Here is a 21,971-nt window from a genome sequence, read left to right as displayed (position 1 = left end):
CAAGGAGTTAAAGAAGAAACATTCATCCAGACTGGTAGGAGGGGCAGAAACAGGCAGCTGTGGTGGAGAAGACTCGTGGCAAGGCAGCAGCTGGCAGACCTGGCAATCCCACATTTCCATGCTAATAAACTGGGAGGAACAACTGGGGAGCAAGACAGAACACGTAACCCAGGGTTCCAGTGAGAGAAAAGAAAGCCTCAAACCTCTGACTGTAAAAATCAGTGGTGGTTGTGGAAGTGGGAGAAAACTCCCAGCCTCACATGACAGATTGTTGGAGGAGTCCACAGGGTTGTAGAAACTACACAAACCTACACACCAGGTATTCAGCACCACAAGGGCCCAATTTGTTTATGATAGCAGGGAAAGTGACCAAAAACCATCCAAGAGCCAAGCAAAAGTTACTGTTCCTTCTCTGATGCCTCCCCCACATACAGCACCACAAAGCAGAGATATGGGTTGCCCCACCCTGATAAATATCTAAGGCTCTGCCCCTCACAACATAGCTGGTGCACCAAGACAAAGAAATATGGCCCAAAGGAGAGAACAGATCAAAACTCTAGGGAAAAAAAAAAACTAAGCAAGGAAGAGATAGCCAACCTATCAGATGCACAGTTCAAAACACTGGTAATCAGAGTGCTCACAGAAATGGTTGAGGATGGTCACAAAAGAGAGGAAAAAGTGAAGGCTACACAAAGTCAAATAAAGGAAAATGTACAGGGAACCAACAGTGAAGGGAAGGAAACCAAGACTCAAATCAACTATTTAGAACAGAAGGAAGAAATAAACATTCAACTGGAACAGAATGATGAAGAAACAAGAATTCAAAAAAAAAAATGAGGAGAGGCTTAGGAATCTCTGGGATAACTTTAAATGTTCCAACATCCAAATCATAGAGGCGCCAGAAGGAGAAGAGGAAGAAGAAGAAGAAATTGAAAACTCATTTGAAAAAATAATGAAAGAGAACTTCCCCAATCTGGCCAAGGAAATAGATTTCCAGAAAGTCCAAGAAGTTAAGAATGTCCCAAAGTATTTGGAACCCAAGAAAGCACACACCAAGGTACAACATAATTACATTAGCCAAGATTAAAGATAAGGGGGGAATCTTAAAAGCAGCAAGAGAAAGGAGATAGTACCTACAAAGGAGTTCCCATCAGACTGATTGCACAAGAGAAACCTTACAAGCAAGAAGGAGCTGGAAAGAAGTATTCGAAGTCATGAAAGGCAAGGACCTACATCCAAGACTACTCTATCCAGCAAAGCTATCATCTAGAATTAAAGAGCAGATAGACTGCTTCCCAGATAAGGTCAAGTTAAAGGAGTTCATCATCACCAAGCCCTTATTATATGAAACATTAAAAGGACTTATCTAAGAAAAAGATCGAAACTATGAACAGTAAAATGACAACAAACTCACAACTACTCACAAATGACCTAAAAACAAAATAAAAATAAACTAAGCAACAACTAGAACAAGAAGAGAATCACAGAAATGGAGTTCATATGGAGGGTTATCAGTGGGGAGCAGGTGGGGGCAAAATGGGGGAAAGGGTACAGGGACTAAGAAGCATAAATAGTAGGTAGAACATTGACAGGGGGAGGTTAAGAATAGTATAGGAAATAGAAAAGCCAAAGAACTTATATGTACAGCCCATGGACATGAACTAAGCAGGATAATGCTGGTGGAAGCAGGGGAATGCTGGTGGGAAGGGGTTGCAAGGTAGAGAGGGACAAAGGGAAAAAAATGGGACAACTGTAATAGCATAATCAATAAAATATACTTAAAAAAGAAAGGACAAAAGATGAGAAAAGAGAAAAAAAAAAGAAAGGTCTAACCCATGGAGAGCTTTTTGTGTGCCATGCCTAGGAATTTGAACTTTATCCTGGAGAGAATGGGGGGAGCCACTGAAAATTCTTGAAGTAATGATGTGATATAAAAGAATTAGAGGTAAGAAAGTGAAAGTAAGAAAACTAGTTAGCCAAATACTGTAATTGTCAAAAGAACATGTAAAGATGTGAACAAATGCATATTTAAAGAGGAGATAAAGGAACAGACTTGGTAGATATTTAAAAGATGAAATATAAAGGACACAATGCTGCAGATCTGGTCAAGTAAAATACTTAGGATTAACTTCTGCTTTGATGGTAGGGCCACTTTCCAACATAAATGAAAAAGTATTTGTAGAGTTTTTGTTTTGTTTTCGTCATGGGCTAGAGGATGCTCAAAGAGAGGATAACGTTTTTGGATATGTTGATATTGTGGAACTGGTGAAGAAAGATGTGAACAGGCAGTTGAATGTATGAGATTTGAGGTCAAAAAAGAGATCTATGCTATACATATATTAGTAATTAACAAAAATGCTAATTTAAGCTCTGTAAGTAAATGAAGTCATCTGGAAGAAATATAAAGAGAGATGATAACAGGACTAATAAACTACTAGGAAACACCAACTTCTAAATGCCTGATACAGAAAGAAAACCACAAAAAAGTAGAAAATGACAAAGGAATACAGAGAACATTGGGAAAGTGAGATACCAAAGAAACCAAGGAAGGAAATGGTTTCACAGAGAATAAAGTCATCAGTGAAAAATGTTGCCAAGTTCAAAAGAACTTACAGCAGTTGGTGTTGGCAACATGTCAGAACAGTTTCAGTAAACTAATGGGAGCAGAAAATTGTCTACTCTGAGTAAAGTAATAAATGGGAGTGAAGAAACAGAGACCATGGTGGACTATGCTTAGTTCTCTAAGCACAGTTGTTTAAAGGAAAAGGCAGGCCTTACGTGAACTATGCTCGTTTTTATTTTCTTTTGTTCCTTTGGTTTTTTACTTGTTTTTAAGATAAGAGCATAGGCTTCTGGGAGGGAAGTAAAAGGAACAAAAAACAGAAGAGCAAAATCTTTGAGGAGATAAGAAGGGATAAGGAAGAGAGAGTCCAGACATAAAGATGATTTTTCCTCTAAAACTTAAGTGAAAGCCGGAAGTGATACAAGTGATACATTTGTAAGCATGAGAACAGGAAGCCAACTTCATTTTTAATAACCCACTCAGGGTTACCACATAAAACTATGTACTGTGTCACTCTAGTGGACATCATTTACCTTGAAATAAGGTGTAAAATAGACATGTAAATTTCTAAAACAATTTCTTTAAATACTTACCTTCCATAACGTCTTTTTCAATTATTTTGACTACTTCTGTTTGATTATTTGTCTGTTGCTTACGAATAGATGTTTTCTTGAATTTATTTACCATACACTCCTAAAAACAAAATAGGAAGAATCAAAAAAGTTATCAGTGAGCACTTGACATGTGCTCAGCACCATGCTCAGCCTATGAAAAGCAACAGTATGTGTTGCTTTTAAGAACTATTGTAAGAACTAATATCTGTTCTCAAAAAGCTTACAATTTAGTTGAGAAGGCTGTCATAAAGTTACTAGGAAACTACAAAAATGTATTTTAGGCATACAGAGTAAGAGAAATCAAAGAGCTGGACTACTCAAGGTCTTCTTTGGGCAGGTGAGTACTTAAGTCCTAAATGACAAAATCCAGTTAAGGAATGAACTGCATAAAATTGTAACTAAGGGACACAATTCTGCAAGGAGATGGAAGACTGAACGATCACTGCATTGCTGACCCCCTAACGAGTCCATCTCTTCTGCCCAAATGAACTGTATGCACAATTAGCAGTCCAGCTCTAGCACCTTCCTAAGAATCCCTGACCCCACTATCCAGCTGTACTCCAAGCCTATACTATCATTCTCCGCCCTTCCACCTAACTGTATAATCTGTGTAGGAGTAAGTATGTTCTATTTCCAATTACTGCCTGTTCATTGAGGGTAGTGTCTGTGTTTTCAGTACCTGCACAGTACATTTCATAAATATGCAAGGAAAATCATTGAACTGATGACTACACACTCATAATACAAAGGACACTAAACAGACACCTGGCTCTATGGTTTTGAATTCATAATCCACCACTTTACTGAGTCTGAGGACAATCTTTCATGATAAAAAAGAGTTGTTATGAAGTTCAAATATAATATCAAAACACCACATATACAGACCCTCAATGGATGACAGCTGATTCTGCATCAATAAACGGTTGGTAAAAAAATTCTTTTCCTAACACCTCTGCCAGAAATTACTGTGAAAAACTTAAAATGTTCTCTCAATTAACAAATCTAGACTTCCGCCAAGATGGAGGCATAGGTGGAAACACTGTGCCTTCTCCCACAACCAAGTTTGAATAAAACAAAGGATTGGAGAAACAAAGACACAACCAAAGGACAGAAAATTGAATTATACGGAAGTCCGACTACATCTAACCGTTCAACGGGGACGGTAAGAGGGGCGGAGCCAGNCTCAATGGATGACAGCTGATTCTGCATCAATAAACAGTTGGTAAAAAAAATTCTTTTCCTAACACCTCTGCCAGAAATTACTGTGAAAAACTTAAAATGTTCTCTCAATTAACAAATCTAAAGTCTATTATAGAAGATACATTTGTATCTAATACTGGGATAATTTCAAAATAACTCTTTACAGAGTAAATTAAAATTTTAGAAACATAAAGTGTGAGATGGAGAACATAAAAAATAAGAAATTCAAATGTCAGAGAAAGTGCTTTTCACTTTAAAAACAGCTACTTACATGCAAAAACTCCATAACTACTTTATCAAATTTAGTTTGTTTCTGAATATGATCTAATGTTTCCTGGTGTGAAGAACTTTCCAGATGCAGTTCAATATCTTTTTCTTCAAACGTTCGAAATTTACAAAATGAACATGTGAATGCCATTCTATAAAAGGGAAAAAAGTTTTTCTTTAAATATTACCTTACTTATTAAGTTCATAAAAAGATAACAATAAAATTAATTTTACTATCATAAATGATTTCCTATCTTCCATTTTATGGTTGATGTAAATTAAACTTAAATCAAAAAAATCAAACAGTATTTCTTTCAGTACCTATTGGACAAAGTGTCATTATACTACTTTGCATTTCTGGCCCACCCTGGAGTTCCTAGGTATAAAAGATGGAATCAGTGTATCTACTTAATCTAATCTTAAACTCTCCACTTCAAGCCTCAACCAGTTAAAGAGCCAAAGCAAACCTCAAGCAGTATCAATTTCCAAAGTTCCATTACTTGTTTTACAACAACTTGTTCCATCTCCTAGTTTCCAAACCACCAGAGTAGTATCAACACAGCCAGGTGGAATATCAGGCAGCTATAATTCACTCCCTTGGAGCTCTTGGGTGATCAAAAGTCCTGCTTCCTAATGATCACTTCAGGATGATTAACAGTCCAGGTCTGGACAAATGCATGCATTTAGAGTTTCAGGAGCCATTCCCCTTTTTCTCCCATTTAACTGCTCCTATCTTATATATTGTAGTTATTTCCTTTTCCTTGAATTATGACAACATTATCTGGATTCTCTGTCTCCAGTCTTGATTTTCCAATTAATTTCCTATTCTAGCATTAAATTTATTTTCCTGGTTAAAAGTAGGGGATCTGGCCCTAGCTGGTGTAGCCCAGTTAGTAGGAGCATCATCCAATAAGCCAAGTCACAGGTTCAATTCTGGCCAGGTCATGAGAATGGGTTGCAGGTTTGGTCCCTGGCCGGGGTTACATGCAAGAAGCAACCAACAGATGTTTCTCACTCACATCAATATTTCTCTCGCCCTCTCTCTCCCTCTTTTCTCCTCTTTGAAATAAATAAGCATGTCCTCAGGTGAGGATTAAAAAAAAAAAAAAAGTACGGGATCTGGAGTCAACTGCTGAGTTTACATCTAGATCCTTCTGTGACCTTGGACAAGTTACTTAACTTCCTCTAGGCATTAGTTTTCTTATCTTAATGAGATGAGGATTTAAAAAATACATTATAAAGCCCTTAGAACAGTTCCTGACACAGTACTTATTCATTTAATTATTGCTACTTCCTAAAGAAGGCAACAACACACTACTGCTCAAAAGGCTTCATTGGCTCCTTAAGGCTCAAAAAACAAAAAAACAAAAAACAAACAAACAAACAAAACACCAATGTTAAAACGCTTCAATCTGCCATTTAGCTCTTGCTCTCTACTCTCTCTTTTTTGTTTAAGAGTTTGTTTATTTATTTTTAGAGAAAGGGAAAGGGAAGAAGACGGAGAGAAACATCAATGTGTGGTTGCCTCTCATACTCCCTGCTGTGGGGATCTGGCCTGCAACCCATGCATGTGCCCTGACAGGGAATTAAACCACAAACCTGAGGTTCACAGGCCTGAGCTCAATCCACTGAGCTACACTAATTGGGGCTTTTCTCCTTCTCTTTCTCTTGATCTTTCTCTTTCTCTCTCCCTCCCTCCCTGCCTCCCTCCCTCCCTCCCTCCCTCCACCCCTCCTCCTCTCTGGCTTTACCCACCAATACCTTTAACAGTATCTGGCACATATGTATGTCTTCATTAAATGTTTTAATTAGATTACACCTTTCAATACACTACAGTCATTTTCAATCTACATAGCTTTCAGTTTCCTGAATATAAAATGAAACATCTGTTTCTTTGCTTTTTTTTACCTCAAGCCATGACCACTACCTGGGCTGCCTAACAACTCCTACTGCATCCCTCCCACCCCTAAATCAGTTCACAACCACTGATCCATTTCCTCGATTTTCCTGCCCTCCAATGTAGAAGACATCTCAAATACCCATCCCTTTCCATCCTCTTTATTATATTGAAAGCATTCAAATGTCAAAAACTATATTACAAGAATAGTTACTTACTGTCAATCTCTTATCCTAACTCAAAGTGAAACTGCTCTGATAAATTAATTTCATATTACTTTAAAGGATTCTTATCCTAAAATGACAATTTAATTGAAATGATACTCTTCTTTTAGTTAAGTCACTGGGTTTATATTTAGAATTATGGAGAAAGCAGCTAAATTAAAGCTCACTTATTTTCTCCAAATCACAATATATATTACATTAATATGAATGTATTATATCCAAATCTATAACTTTTAATGGGTAAGGTATTCATAGGTAAATATAATTTTATAATATAAAACCATCTTCAGACTCCTACACGTGTGATACAAAGCATTCATTTCAATTTATTTCTGCTACAAAGTAACTAAGCCCATGACCCTTGTCAAAAGAAGAAATCATACCAGAGCGGGAGATACAAAGACCACAACATAGATGCCCCTTAAAACTCCTTTTTGTGAGTTAATCCTTAATAAGCTTAATTTTATTGTTTCTCAGGTCCCAACAAATGAGGAGTAACAAACCACAAAGAACATAGGTAAAGGTTTTTAAATCTAGACACAAAGATTAAACAAGTAATACCTAACAGACTAATAATATAAGACATTCAAACAAAAAATCTGGGAATCAAATGCAACTGAATTTTTTTTATTTACTACATTTTACATAAGCAAACCCATTGTATATATTAAAACCAAGTAATAACAAAGAGTATCCTGTTTAATATGGAAGAAAACCCATACATTTTAAAAATACTACCTTAAAAAGGTTTGTATATTCTTCTCTTAAAATGTTATCTTTTGAATTAAGATATAGTTTTAGACATCTAGAAAATTCACATAGGTGAAACATTTCAGTCCCTTCATGCTACAAAAACAAGTTAACTTTCATAGAGCAAAACTGTTTTTTGAATGGGAAACACATTTTACTTTGAATTTACTTTTTAAATTTTATATTCTTTATTTCCCTACCATTAGTAGTACCTGGGCAGATTTCAGAGGAAAAAAAGAATATCAATCTTGTCCTTTAAAAACAATTTCCTAGTAGTCTCTTTTTTCTTCTAGACATAATTTTATATCTTGCATTTATACAGCATGGGGCAAAAGTAGATTTACAGTTGTATACGAAAGTTTATTCTTGGATTATTATTAATTATTGTATTATTTTCCATGTGAACAACTATAAACCTACTCTTTACCACCCTGTATTTTTCTATTTTACCTGAATTTTCTGCATGTCATTTCAGGCTTTATAACCAATGGCTTAAGAGCCATGAAGGAATGTATCTAATCTTACATATACTTGGTCGCTCTGTATTGCTGGTATTTCTTGCACATTTGGAATTATTATAAATAATATTAGAATGGCATCTTTTTAGATTAAACTCTTCTGTATTTTTAGATTATTTTTGGAGAGATCAAAAAGTATTACAAAATTCAAAACATTTTTAAAAGTGCTAAATTGCCTCCCAGGAGTTATAACTAGTCACCAGAAAATTGTAACAGTGCCCTTTGACTGCATCCTAGTTAGTAAATCAGTATTTCTTTCCTCCTTGCTAATAAAATGCTATGCTATTACTTAAATATTCAGTTTATTTCACTGACGATGAATTTCTAATGTTTCAATATCTAGAACAGCTAGTATCTATTCATTTACTATTCTTCAGAATTTTCTTTGGAATCAAGATTAGAAAGGCCATATATAATTGTAATATTTGGTTTTCCTGTCCAAGAATATCACTGTACCACCATGTAGTTCAATCTCAAAGGCTTTGTGGTTTTCTTCATGTTATGACATATATTGCTCTTTAAGAATACTGTATTTCTAAATATATTTTATTTTTTAATTACCATTATTGAATGGGACTTTTATATTTTCTAAGTGGTAACTGTATATAAATATCAAAAATCAAAAGCATTCTTATGTATCTTTGATCAAAACTTTTCATTTGGCGCTCAGGAATTTTTAACGTTCCAACTAATTTCACTTTTCTAGAAAATGGTTTTTTAATGAGCCTAATTTTCTGACTTAAGTACAAACCTGTATCCATCTCCATATTTCTCACTGTTTTTTTCTCTTCTGCGCCTTTGCTTCTCTCGCCGAGCTTCAATTCGCCGCTTCTCTTCTTCTTCATTTTTTGGATCAATTTTTGCTAGAATATCAGACAAAAATGTCAAGACTACAGAGTACTTTCTCATTCTCCCTTTCCCGCCCCCAGTTGTTAAAATACAGACATACAAAGTTTACTTGGTGATAGTAGTCTAAATTGAACTCACCAAAAAAATCAGAGTTCAAAATTACCCAGTACGTCTGAAACTTAATTTGAATACAATTATAAATCTTGCCATATTTACTTTTCACCTATGTGATTTTGCTACATATATTTAATCTGTTCATTTTTCTTATCCCCATTTTAAGCAATAATAACCGTATCACCTTAAACAGCAATTTTCAACCAGTGTGCTCCAAGAATTTGTAAAACGTTGGCCACTGACCTTTTTACCCTTAGACTGTCAAATTTAAAAAATGATAACAATTAACACAACCAATAGCTATCTGGTGTGAACGAATAAAATTATACCTGCCCTGACTGGTGTGGCTCAGTGGATTGAGCAACGCCTGGAAACCAAAAAGTTTGCCTGGAAACCAAAAATTTTGCCGTCAATTCCATCAGGGCACATGCCTGGGTTGTGGGCCAGGTCCCCAGTAGGGGGCGTGTGAGAGGCAACCACACACTGATGTTTCCCTCTTTCTCCCTTTCTTCCCCTCTGTCTAAAAACAAGTAAATAAAATCTTTTAAAAGATGGGGGGAAATTATAACTAATTTTTTTCAGATCAGCAAAAAAAGATATTTTTGAATCAATTTTTGCTAGGATATATTTTTTGCTGTGCCACAGAATTTTAGTAGATTATATGTGCTGAGAGATGAAAAAGGTTGAAAATCGCTGACTAAAATCATCTCGAATACCCCTTTAGAAAACACTAACGGTCACCTGACCCAGCATTTAAATGTAAATCAAATGAGAACTGGAGAGCTTTAGATATAAAAACTCAAATATATTATAGCAGCTTTCCCAAAATTTCTTAAAATGTGTAAGTTCTAAAATAGAAGCAGATTATTCCTTTTTCAAAAAAAACCCTGGTACAGAATTTACCATTTTAGCCATTTCCAGGTGAACAATTTAGCGGCATTAAGTACATAACAATGTCGTGTACAACCACCACCACGATTTAGTTTCAAAGCTTTTCATAGCCTCAAACAGAAACCCACACCCATCAAGTGGTCACTCCCCACTTACCCTTTCCCCAACTCCCTGATAACTACTAATATGCTTTATGGCTTTATAGACTTCCGTGTTCTGGATATTTTATATAAATGGAATCATAAAATACATGGCCTTTTTGTCTGGCTTCTTTTATTTAGCATAATGTTTTCAAGCTTCATTCGCATGTTGTACCATGTATCAGTACCTCCTTCCTTTTTAATGGCGGAATAACATTCCATTGTGTGGATACATCACGTTTTCTTTTAGCCATTAGGGTGTTGATAAGCAATTGTATTGATTCCACCTCTTGGTTACTGTGAATAATGATGCTATAAGCATTTGTGTATTTGTAAACATTTATTAGAATACTCTTCTCCAATTCTTTGAGGTACGTTCCCAAGAGTGGAATTGCTGGGTCACCCTGTTGGTCTATGCTGAATCATTTGAGGAACAATCCATCTGTTTCCCATAGCAGCTGCACTTTATATCCCCAACAGTAATGTGTGAGGGTTCTGATTTTTTCATGTCCTCGCCAACATTTGTTATTTTTATTTTTTGATTGTTTACCATCTACTTCACAGGGTATGCAATGTGTCTCATTGTGAGCCAGTTCTTTCTTATAATACATTTAACTCAAGACTTAAAATAAAAACCTTATCCAGCCTTGGCCAGGTGGCTCCATTGGTTATACCAACCTGTACAACAAAAGGTTGCAGATTCAGTCCCCAGTCATGGCAGATACCTAGGTTGAGGATTCAACCTCGAGTCAGGGCACTTATGAGGGACAACCAATTAATGTTTCTCTCTCACAGAGATGCTTCTCTCTCTCTCAAATCAGTAAATATATCCTCAGGTGAAGATTAAAAAAATAATAATAACCCTGCCTGGTATGATTGCCAGCCTGCAAACCAAAAAGTCGCCAGTTCGATTCCCAGTCAGGGCACATGCCTGGGTTGCAGGCCAGGTCCCCAGCTGGAAGCACACAAAAGGCAACTGATCTATCTCTCACACATTGATGTTTCTCTTCCTTTCTCCCTTCCGTCCCCTCTCTTTAAAAATAAATAAATGAATTTTCTTAAAAATACCTAATATAAAATCATGAATATCTCAGGATTCATAAACTTGACAGTAAGCAAATATTTAAAAAGCACTTGCTACAGAATGTTTCAAAATTATGTAAAATCAAATACATTAAAATTCAATATCTAGGTTATTATTCATCATTTTATGAAGTTTAAATGTATATATTTTTAATTTTTAAATATGTTCATTGATTTTAGACAGAGGAAGGGAAAGCGAAAGTAACCAGTGTGAGAGAAAAACATCAATTGGTTGCCTCTCATACACAGGCTGACTGGAAATCAAACCCACAACCTCTATATGTGACCTGACTGAGACCCAAATCCCCAAACTTTTGGTGTAGTGGAGTGCACTCCAACAACTGAGCCACACTGGTCAGGACAAATGTATATTCATATTAATTAACCACTTTCAATATCCTCATTCAATTTCCCCAAAACCCTCACTCTATGGAAAATCTACAGGTGTATGACCTCAAACTACAAGTAACTACAATTTCCTTTTATATACTAAAGCTATGACATGCTGAGCCTCCAGCAAAATGACAGAACATAGTTCCTTTCCTACTGCTTCCCCACAAATCACATAGTCTATACGGCAAGATCTTTTACTCCTGAATATTCAGCAAATACCTCTCAAAATGACCACCTCACACCTGACAGTGAAAGGCTGAACTGACTACAGAATTTTCGCTTTATTCTTAACTCTGCTCACTATTCTCAGATATCATTAAAAAGGAAAAAAAGCTGGACTTTATATAGCTGCTTTAATGGCAAATCAGTTTCTATATCAAACTTTGCAATATTTACTTAACTGTACCTGCAAAATACATCTAGAATCTGCCCTAAGAGGATCACCTGAATTGCCTCTTCTAGTAATATCTAGATGCAAAATTTGGAAAGTAACAATCTGTCAATTAACACCATATGAAAGATATCCCCACAATACACATCCTACTAACTTAATATCAGGTGTCCAGAATTCCAGAATATTATTATTTTTTATTAAACAATACAGATATCAACTTGCAAAGCATGGCACAAAAGTAAATTTAAAAAGTTATTAAATGTTTCCTGAGTTTCATATTCTAATCCATGGTTTTTTTTAAGATTTTATTTATTTACCTTTAGAGGGGAGGGGAAGGAGAGAGGGAGAGAAATAGCAGTGTATGGTTGCCTCTTGTGCTCCCTCTGCTGGGAACTGGCCTGCAACCTAGGCATGTGCCCTGACTGGGAATCAAACCGCGATTTTTTGGTTCGCGGGCCTGTGCTCAATCTACTGAGCTACACCAGCCAGGGCCTAGTCCATATGTTCTGAGGAAGGAATCAAACATTAGTAATTTCAATTTTTTTCAAATATGATAATTTAAGTTGTTCACAATGTTACAATAAGGGGGGAAAGTTGTTTCAAAAGAGGACAAAATAATACAAAGCAATTTTTTGTTACAATCACACACAGGTTTAAGTGAAGGGTTTCTAGAGCAAGACTTGTCCTAGAATAAATATTGGCTTTGCCATTTACTCGTTGTTTAAACTTGGCACCAAGTTATTGATCTCTGTGCCTGTTTTCTCAGCTTCGGAGAGGTGACACACATACCTATACCTGAGCAGGATGGTGTGAGAATTACATAAATAATGCACATCATATCCTTTTAACACACAGCCTAGTGTGCAGTAGGCATTTAAGTACTAGATTACTGTTATTAACAGTAACTACAATTCCACTTTTATCAAAATGAATACATTAATCCTTGAGCAATTTAAGTGAAGATGAAACTAAGAAAATAAAAAACATATTGTTGATATCCAAAAACATACAATAAAATTGAGATTGAGATACTGAAGTAGAACTTGTCTAGGCCTCCTTGCTTCTTTCGCTCTCCTTGCTGTTATTAATAATTACTTGAGGACTTCCGGCCAAGATGGAGGCATAGGTGGAAACGCTGTGGAAACGCATACTCCTCGCACAACCAAGTTTAAAGACAACAAAGTTTTAGTAACAAAAACGCAGCCAGCCCTGGCTGGTGTAGCTCAGTGTACTGAGTGCGGGCCTGCGAACCACACGATCGCGGTTCGATTCCCAGTCACGGCACATGCCTGGGTTGCAGGCCAGTTCCTGGCAGGGGACTCACGGGAGGCAACCATACATTGATATTTCTCTCCTCTCCTTCTCTCAAAGAAATAAATTTAAAAATCTTAAAAAAAAAAAAAACGCAGCCAAAACACAGAAAATTAAACTGTAAGGAAGGAAGGAAGTCCGACAACAACGAACCATTCAGCCAGACCGGTAAGAGGGGCGGAAGCAGCGGCTGAGTGGGTCCCACAGGAAAAAGTGGCCAGACCAACCCAGGACAGGGGTTGGCAACAGGTGGACCCAGTGAGGGTGCAGGGAGGTTGACTGACTTGAGGTCACACATTCGTGTGCAGATAAACCAAGCAAAGGAGTGAACAGTGAGACATACCGCACAGGCTAGGGCCCCAGAGACAGGAATTAGACCCTGAAAGCACCAATTGGAAAGACTTTCAGGGTCGAAGTGCCGGAGGAGTTCGTTGGAGAGACCCACAGGGTCCTGGAGGGTACACAAGCCCACATACCCAGGAACAAGCACCAGAAAGGCCCAATTTGCTTGTGGAAAGCAGCAGAGGGGACTGAAATCTGAGAGACAGCCGGACGAACACCAATGCCCCTCTCTGACCCCGCCCTCACATACAGCATCACAACCCAGTGACTCTGTCACCTGCCTGGGTGAACACCTAAGGCCCTGCCACTCATACAGAAGAGGTGTGAACAGACCAAAACATTATGACTCAAGAACAGCTCAAAGCCCCAAAGCCTATAATTCTAAGCGACCAAGAAATAGCCAACCTTTCAGATACACAGTTCAAAACACTGGTGATTGGGATGCTCACAGAATTGGTTGATTTTAGTCACAAATTAGAAGAACAAATGAAGTCTTCACCAAGTGAAATCAAGGGAAATGCACAGGGGACCAATAGTGATGGAAAGGAAACTGGGACTCAAGGGAGTGGACCAGAAGGAAGAACAAAACGTCAAACAAAAGAAGGAAGAAGCAAGAATTCAGAAAAATGAGGAGAGGCTTAGGAACCTCCAGGACATCTTTAAATGTTCCAACATCTGAATTATAGGGGTACCAGAAGGGGAAGAGGAACAGCCACGAATGGAAAACTTATTTGAACAAATAATAAAGGAGAACTTCCCCAGTCTGGCAAAGGAAATAGACTTCCAGGAAATCCAGGAAGCTCAGAGAGTGCCAAAGAAGTTGGACCCAAGAAGGAACACACCAAGGCACATCAGAATTACATTAGCCAAGACTAAAATGAAGGAGAGAATCCTAGAAGCAGCAAGAGATAAGGGGACAGTCACCTACAAAGGAGTTCCCATCAGACTGTCAGCGGATTTCTCAAAAGAGACTTTACAGGCGAGAAGGGGCTGGAAAGAAGTATTCCAAGTCACGAAAAGCAAGGGCCTACATCTAAGATTGCTCAATCCAGCAAAGCTTTCATTTAGAATGGAAGGGCAGATAAAGTGCTTCTCAGATAAGATCAAATTCAAGGAGTTCATCATCACCAAGCCCTTATTATAGGAAATGCTAAAGGGACTTATCTAAGAAAAAGAATATAAAAAATATTAACAGTGAAAGGACAGCAAACTCACGGTTATTAACAACCATACTTAAAACAAAAGCAAACTAAGAGGACAGCTAGATCAGGAGTGGAACCATAGAAATGGAGATCACATGGAGGGTTAGTAACAGGGGAGTGGGAGGAGGAGAAGGGGGGAGAAGGTACAGAGAATAAGTAGCACAGATGGTGGGTAGAAAATAGATAGGGGGAGGGCAAGAATAGTATGGGAAATATAGAATCTAAAGAACTTGTGACATGTGGTTATAAACTAAGGGGGGCAGAATGGTGGGGGAGGGAGTGTGCGGGTGGAGGGGAATGAAGGGAGGGGAACAGAACAACTGTAATGGCATAATCAATTAAATACATTTTAAAAATAAAATAATAATTACTTGAGAGCTAGCACCACTAGTTTAGCACTTCCAACCTCAAAAGACAAAGTAGATGCAAAAATTTTGAAAAATTTGAGCAGAAAACTTTGAAATATTTACTCATGACAATTATCTAAACTTTCTCCAGTCCCCACTAGATTACATAAGCAAATATCAATTCTAAAGAAGAGAATAATTTTTGAATCCATGTAGTATCACCTAACTTGGGAAGATAAAACACTTCAGTCATCAAGGCAAAAATAAAGTAAATATAGCCAACAAAAAATAATTCATTCTACAGAAAAATACAGGCAAAGTATTTGTTGGATATTATTTTGCTACTATATGTTTTCATAGAGAATGCTGAAAAGACATTTTCTTAGCTTTTAATTATGTAGATCTTTGACAATCTAACTTGTCAAATGCACTGGATTTTTTTTTTGAGATACAAAACAAAGTTTAAAAATAAAATACAGTCTACAGCCATACCATCCTGACCCCACCTGATCTCATCTGATCTCAGAAAAATAAAATACAATAACAAAGAAAAGTAACAGTAACTTGGCTCTGCACTGATTTTTAACAATAAGCCTGACAAACATTTCACATATCATATAATTCATCCATTTAAATTGTACAATCCAATGGTTTTCAGTATATCTGCAGATATGAGCAAACACTACCACAGTCAATTTTAGAAATCACAAAGAAATATCTTGCAAAGAAACCTGGCACCCTTTCCTTTAATTATGACACCCTATATAAACCACAGCCTGACCACTAATACACTTCTGTCTCTGTAACTTTACATGTTCTACAATTTCATATAAAAAGAATCAAATAGTATGTGGACTTTTGTGACAGGCTTTCTTTTTTTGAATATATTTTATTGATTATATTATTACAGTTGTCCCACTTCCCTATCTTATTCCCCTCTGCCCTGCACACCCCCTCCCAACCGCATTTCCCTCCCCCCACCACTTTAGTTCTGTCCATGAACTAAAGGATCATACAAAGAAGTTCTTTGGCTTCTGCATTTCCTATACTATTCTTAACCTCCCTCTATTTTCTACCTACGATTTACATTACTTATTCTCTGTATCCTTTCCTCCTTTCTCCACCTCCCACTCCCCTGCTGATAACCCTCCATGTGATCTCCATTTCTGTGATTCTGTTCTTGTTCTAGTTGTTTGCTTAGTTTGTTCTGCTTTTGTTTCTTGTTCAGGTTCAGTTGTTAATAGCTGTGAGTTTATTGTCACTTTAACTGTTCACATTTTTTATCTTCTTTTTCTAAGAAAAGTTCCTTTAATATTTCATAAAATAAGGGTTTGGTGATAACGAACTCCTTTAACTTGACCTTATCTGGGAAGCACTTTATCTGCCCTTTCATTCTAAGTGAAAGCTTTGCTGGATAGATTAGTCTTGGATGTAGGTCCTTGCCTTTCATGACTTCGAATACTTCTTTCAGTCACTTCTTGCCTCCAAGGTCTCTTTTGAGAAATCAGCTGAGAGTCTTATGAGAACTCCTTTGTAGGTAACCCTCTCCTTTTCTATTGCTGCTTTTAAGATTCTCTCATCTTTAATCTTGAGTAATGTAATTATAATGTGCCTTGGTGTGTGCTTCCTTGGGTCCAACTTCTTGGGACTCTCTGAGCTTCCTGTACTTCCTAACAGTCTATTTCTTTTGCCAGATTGGGGACAATCTCCTTCATTATTTGTTCAAGTAAGTTTTCAATTTCTTGCTCTTCCCCTTCTTCTTCTGGCACCCCTATGATTGACATGTTGGGATGTTTAAAGATGTCCTAGAGGTTCCTAAGCCTCTCCTCATGTTTTTGAATTCTTGTTTCTTCATTCTGTTCTGGTTGAATGTTCCTATCTTCCTTCTGGTCCAAACTGTTGATTTGAGTCATAGTTTTCTTCCCATCTCTGTTGATTTCCTGTCCATTTTCCTTTATTTCACTTTTCATAGCCTTGATTTTTCCCTTGAATTTCTGATCATATTCAACCAATTCTATGAGCATCTGATTACCAGTGTTTTGAACTGTGCATCTGATAGGCTGGTTATCTCTTCATTGCTTAGGTGTTATTTTCTCCTGGAGCTTTGATCTGTTCTTTCATTAGGGCCATTGGGGGGGGGGGGGGTCTTGGCACATGTGTTTTATAGTAAGGGGCGGAGCCTTAGGTGTTCACCAGGGTGGGGCATCACAGGTCAAATTGCTGTGACTCTGTACATGGGGGAAAAGTCAAAGAGGGAATAGTGCTGCTTGCTCTGCTTCTCTGCCAGTTTTCAGTCACTTCCCCCACTACCCACAATCAAATTCAGCCCTTCTGGTGCTGATTCCTGCGTGGGTAGGTTTGTGTACATTCTAGGACCCTATGGGCCTCTCCAACAAACTCTCCTGTGAGGCCGGGAGTTTCTGCCATGGCTGCCTCAACCCTGAAGGTGTTTCAGTCAGAGGCTTCGAGGCCGCACTGGAACCCTGGGTTGCATGGTCTTTCTCACTCCCCAGTCATTCCTCCCAGTTTATCTGCACTGGAATGAGGGACCGCCCGGGCTGCCAGCTGCTGCCTTACTGTGCATCCTCTCCATCCGGCTGCCTATCTCTGCCCCTCCTACTGGTCTAGATGAATTTTTTCTTCTTTAACTCCTGTTTGTTGGACTTCCAAACACTTCAATTTTCTGTCAGTTGTTTTTAAATTTGTTATCCTTCTTTTGGTTGTGCACGGAGGCACAGTGTGTCTGACTACCTAATCCTCTTTCTTGGCCAGGAGTCCTGTGACTGGCTTTCTTAACTTAGCATAATCTTTCCAAAGTTCACCCTAGTTGTAGCCTAAACCAATACTTCATCCCATCTTATGACTGAGAAATACGCCACTGTATGGACATAACCCATTTGCTTCTTCATTCATCCACTGATGGATACGTAGGTTGTTTCTACCTTTTGGCTACTGGGAATAATGCTGGTATAAACATTTGTATACAAGTTTTTACATGGACATGTTTCCATTTCTCTTGGACATATACCTAGGAGTAGAATTGGTAGATGATATGGTAATTGTTTACCCATTTGAGGAACTACCTGTTTTCCAATGCAATTATATCATTTTACATTCCCTCCAGTAGTGTGAGTGTTCTGATTTCACCACATTGTCATGAAGGCTTGTTGTTATCTGTCTTTTTTTTTTATTTTTATTCTAGCCATCCAGGTGAGTATAAAGTGGTATCTCATCATGGTTTTGATTTACATTTCCCTGATAACAAATTAGTGGGCACTTTTTCATGTGCTTATTGGCTATTTGTATTTCTTTTTGGGAAAAATGACTGTTCACATGCTTTGTTCAGTTTTAAACTGGCGTAAAAATTTCTTATTTTTTGCCCTGACCAGTATGGCTCATTTGCTGAGCATCATCGTATAAACCAAAAGGTTACCAGTTCAATTCCCAGTCAGGGCACACACCTAATTTGCAGCTTCAATGCCCAGTCGGAGCATGTATAGGAGACAACTGATCGATGTTTGTCTCTCACATCAATGTTTCTATCCTTCTTTTTCTCCCTCCCTTCCCCTCTCCCCAAAAAATAAATAAATAAAATCTTCTAAAAAAATAATTCCTTATATATTCCGGTTACAAGTCTCTAATCAAATACATGATTTGCGAGTACTTTTCCCCACTCTGTTGGCTAATGGTGTGCTTTGTAGCACAAAGCTAGGTTTTTAATTTTCACAAAGTCCAATTTATGCATTTTTCCTCTTGTTACTCATGTTTCTGGTGTCCCATCTAAAAGTTCCTTGTGAAATCCAAAGTCATAAAGATCTACCCCTATATTTTCCTCTACGAGTTTTATAGTTTTAGTTTTTAGGTACTACATTTTAACTTTTGCATATGCCTATCCAACTGTCCCAGAAATACCTGTTGAATAATTTTGGCATCCTTGTTAAAAACCAGTGATCATAGGTTTACGAGCTTATTTCTGGACTCTTGATTCCATTCTACTGACATACAATGTCTGTCCTTGTGCCAGTACCACAGTTATAATTACCTCAGGCTTGTATTAAGTTTTAAAATCATAAAGTATGAGTTTCACTAATTTGTTCCTCTTCAGGGTAGTTTTGAGTATTTTAGATCCCTTGAAATTCTCCAAGAATTTTAGAATCAATTTGTTGATTTTTGCAAAGAAGTCAGAGGGACTTGGATAAGGATTGTATTGAACGTATGGATCAGTTTAGGGAGTATTATCATCTTAACAATGTTACATTTTCTGATCTATAAACATACATTTAGTTTTTCCATTTACTTAGGTCTTCTTTAATTTCTTTCAACAATGCTTTGTGATTTTCAAAGTATAAGTTCTTTTCTTCTTTTGTTAAATTTGTTATTTTTTCTTCTTGATGCTAACATGAATAAAAGTATTTTACTAATTTCGTTTTCAGATTGGCTCTCCAGTCTTTAACAATGTCAAAATGTACATGTGATGTCTCTAAGAGTCACCATGTCCAGAAGATTAAAAGCAAATTAATTTTCTAGAAGAAACAGCCTCTCCTGTGACCAGGGACCATACAACATTTCTCTTCATCTTCATACAGATTCTATGTAACCAGACATCACACTTCCTCAACAATACCTCCAACAATAAATACACTATAACACCCAAGAAAAAAGACTGACTCAAAACCATGTGTGAAGGCATTTAAAAATTATACATGTTCTGACTCTACCCAAAGCCAAGATTTAAGGAAAAGGGGTGGAGCAGGGGATATTAATTTAAAAATTATCTTGGCAATTTTGATGTTCATGACTAATAACTATACTACGGATTCACAAACCTAACTTCTGCAATTGTATTATGCAGTTTGTCTACACAAATACGAAAGAATTATCTAAAAGCACCAAATTTACAAAAAGATAAAAATTATCCTAAACAATAGCAATTATGTTTTCTTACTTACTAGGTGATTTGTTGAGGCTCATCTTCTCGACGGGTTTTGCTAGCTTGGGTTTCTTGACAAAGGTTCCACTGGTCTTATTAAATGGTTGCATCATTTTTCTCTTTATTCCTCTTGTAGCAGCAACTGTCACATTGGCAGATTTGTTTTGGTAGTCAACAACAATTCCAGGTCTATGAATGCTCCCAAAATCACTCATATGCTGCAAATTTGTGAAATCAAGAAATATTTATTAGCATAATATCCACAGATAAAGAATGAATTCACATAAAATTATCTATCTAATAACTTTTACCTGAAAATTCCCCAAAACGTAACTAAATTTTACATGTCCATTCTGAACAATGAAAAACTTTGTAAATTATTACATGAACTCAAATCCAGTGAATTAATGCTTTTATTTCCAGTAGAAGAAATACGGATATTTCCTACCTACTTTTTATTTTCACAATTCAAAATTACTTGAGATCATAAACAACATATGTGCCTGTCAAAATATTACCACTTGTACAACTCTCTGACAACTCCTCTTCAGAGTTCCTAATTGGTGTTTTCCCATAAAAAGACCTTAGAAGAAATCTTTATTGTACTAAATGCTGGCTTAAAAATAAGAAACACAAAGAAGAGCATATTTAAAGTTTAAAGTAAAAAACATCCAGAAATCATTTAGGATTTCTCCCTGTTGAAAAAGGGAATGAGAAGGCGAGATGGAACATTAGTATGAAGTAGGAGAGTTAAAGCATAACCATGCATCAACTTCCAAGACACACTTCAGATAAAGAATTACATCTGACGTTCCATTCACATTCTTACCTAGAGAAACATATTCTGACCCAGAAGCCTGAGAAGCAAAAGTTTACAGACGAAGAGTCATGCAACCAACGACTCTGTGTCCCTTCCTCTTCTCTTATCATTAGCTATAACAAAATCCACTACACCAAGAGGCCACATGTCCATAGGAATTTATTCTGCCAACCTTATTTTTAGAAGATAAAGATTGAGGAGTAATCTGAAGAGAAGGATCCAATGGGAATTGTACAAGTGAAGATTAAAAAAGAAAATCCTATTTGTTCATCTACTTCATTAACAGGAGAAAAGAAGGAAAAGTCCATTCAGACTAGAATGGTGAATACAAAGTTCAGGAATACCTGGTTTTCTATTTTGAAAACAAAATTGATATTTTAAGTCTCATTAAGAAAAAAATCATTTGCCTATAAAGTAATATACAGCATGGAAAATGTTAAGTGTTTTCATATTTTACCCCAACTATTTTTAATTAACCTACCACCATAAAGCATGGTGAAATAGCAACATAATCAGTTGCTTACATGTATGTTAGGCTTACAATACCTATCTAACCTAGTAGACTTGAATAAATTAGTGTTTCCGGGTAATATATATATATAGTCATATAAGAAAAATCTTCATTTACTATGCATTAAAGGTGCAATGCATTTTACATAAGAGTTAACTGTTATAAATGCAAAATTTCTAAACAAGGTTGACATATTACACTGATGTACCAAATGCCAATGAACAGTCAAAAACATGTACCCTACTACACTCTTTATCAAAGTCCTTTCTTCTGCAAAGAGAAAATTAAGAGCAACTGACTCAGAAAAAAAACATTTCTTACATTATAGCAAAAATACAATATTCTTTATATGACCAAACTTCATAATAACTCCATAATCTACATACACTTACTAGGTAAAATTTCTTGTTAGTCAGGTTACCTAAGAACATAGGCATAATCTTAACACTGTATATCCTGAAATCAAACACTTGAAGACTACTATATCTGCCCATTTAAGCAATAATTTACAAAATAATACTTCCTAGGAAGGAGCCATAAACATGAACACGTAGGAAATTATTTTTCAATAGTAAAACTAATGACACAGGAAAAATAGAACACCCAGCAAT

General features: G+C 36.7%; 1 protein-coding gene across 5 annotated transcripts in view; it reads right to left on the bottom strand.

Annotated features, from left to right (window-relative positions):
- ZNF326 (zinc finger protein 326) overlaps positions 1 to 21,971 on the bottom strand; it is a 49,180-nt gene that overhangs the window by 15,406 nt on the left and 11,803 nt on the right. For all 5 annotated transcript variants that reach the window (XM_037045465.1, XM_037045467.1, XM_037045469.1 and 2 more), the window contains 4 exons: positions 20,049 to 20,247; positions 8,785 to 8,896; positions 4,649 to 4,796; positions 3,157 to 3,256 (listed from right to left, as the gene is read on the bottom strand). In XM_037045465.1, the coding sequence (XP_036901360.1) occupies positions 3,157 to 3,256; positions 4,649 to 4,796; positions 8,785 to 8,896; positions 20,049 to 20,247 (559 nt within the window). The remainder of the gene's footprint in view (positions 1 to 3,156; positions 3,257 to 4,648; positions 4,797 to 8,784; positions 8,897 to 20,048; positions 20,248 to 21,971) is intronic.

Source organism: Sturnira hondurensis, unplaced genomic scaffold (assembly GCF_014824575.4).
Source record: "Sturnira hondurensis isolate 20B ecotype Veracruz unplaced genomic scaffold, ASM1482457v3 Scaffold0004322, whole genome shotgun sequence".
Lineage (NCBI taxonomy): Eukaryota > Metazoa > Chordata > Mammalia > Chiroptera > Phyllostomidae > Sturnira > Sturnira hondurensis.
Note: the sequence above shows the minus strand (reverse complement) of the source record. Positions and strands in the feature narration are given on the sequence as shown.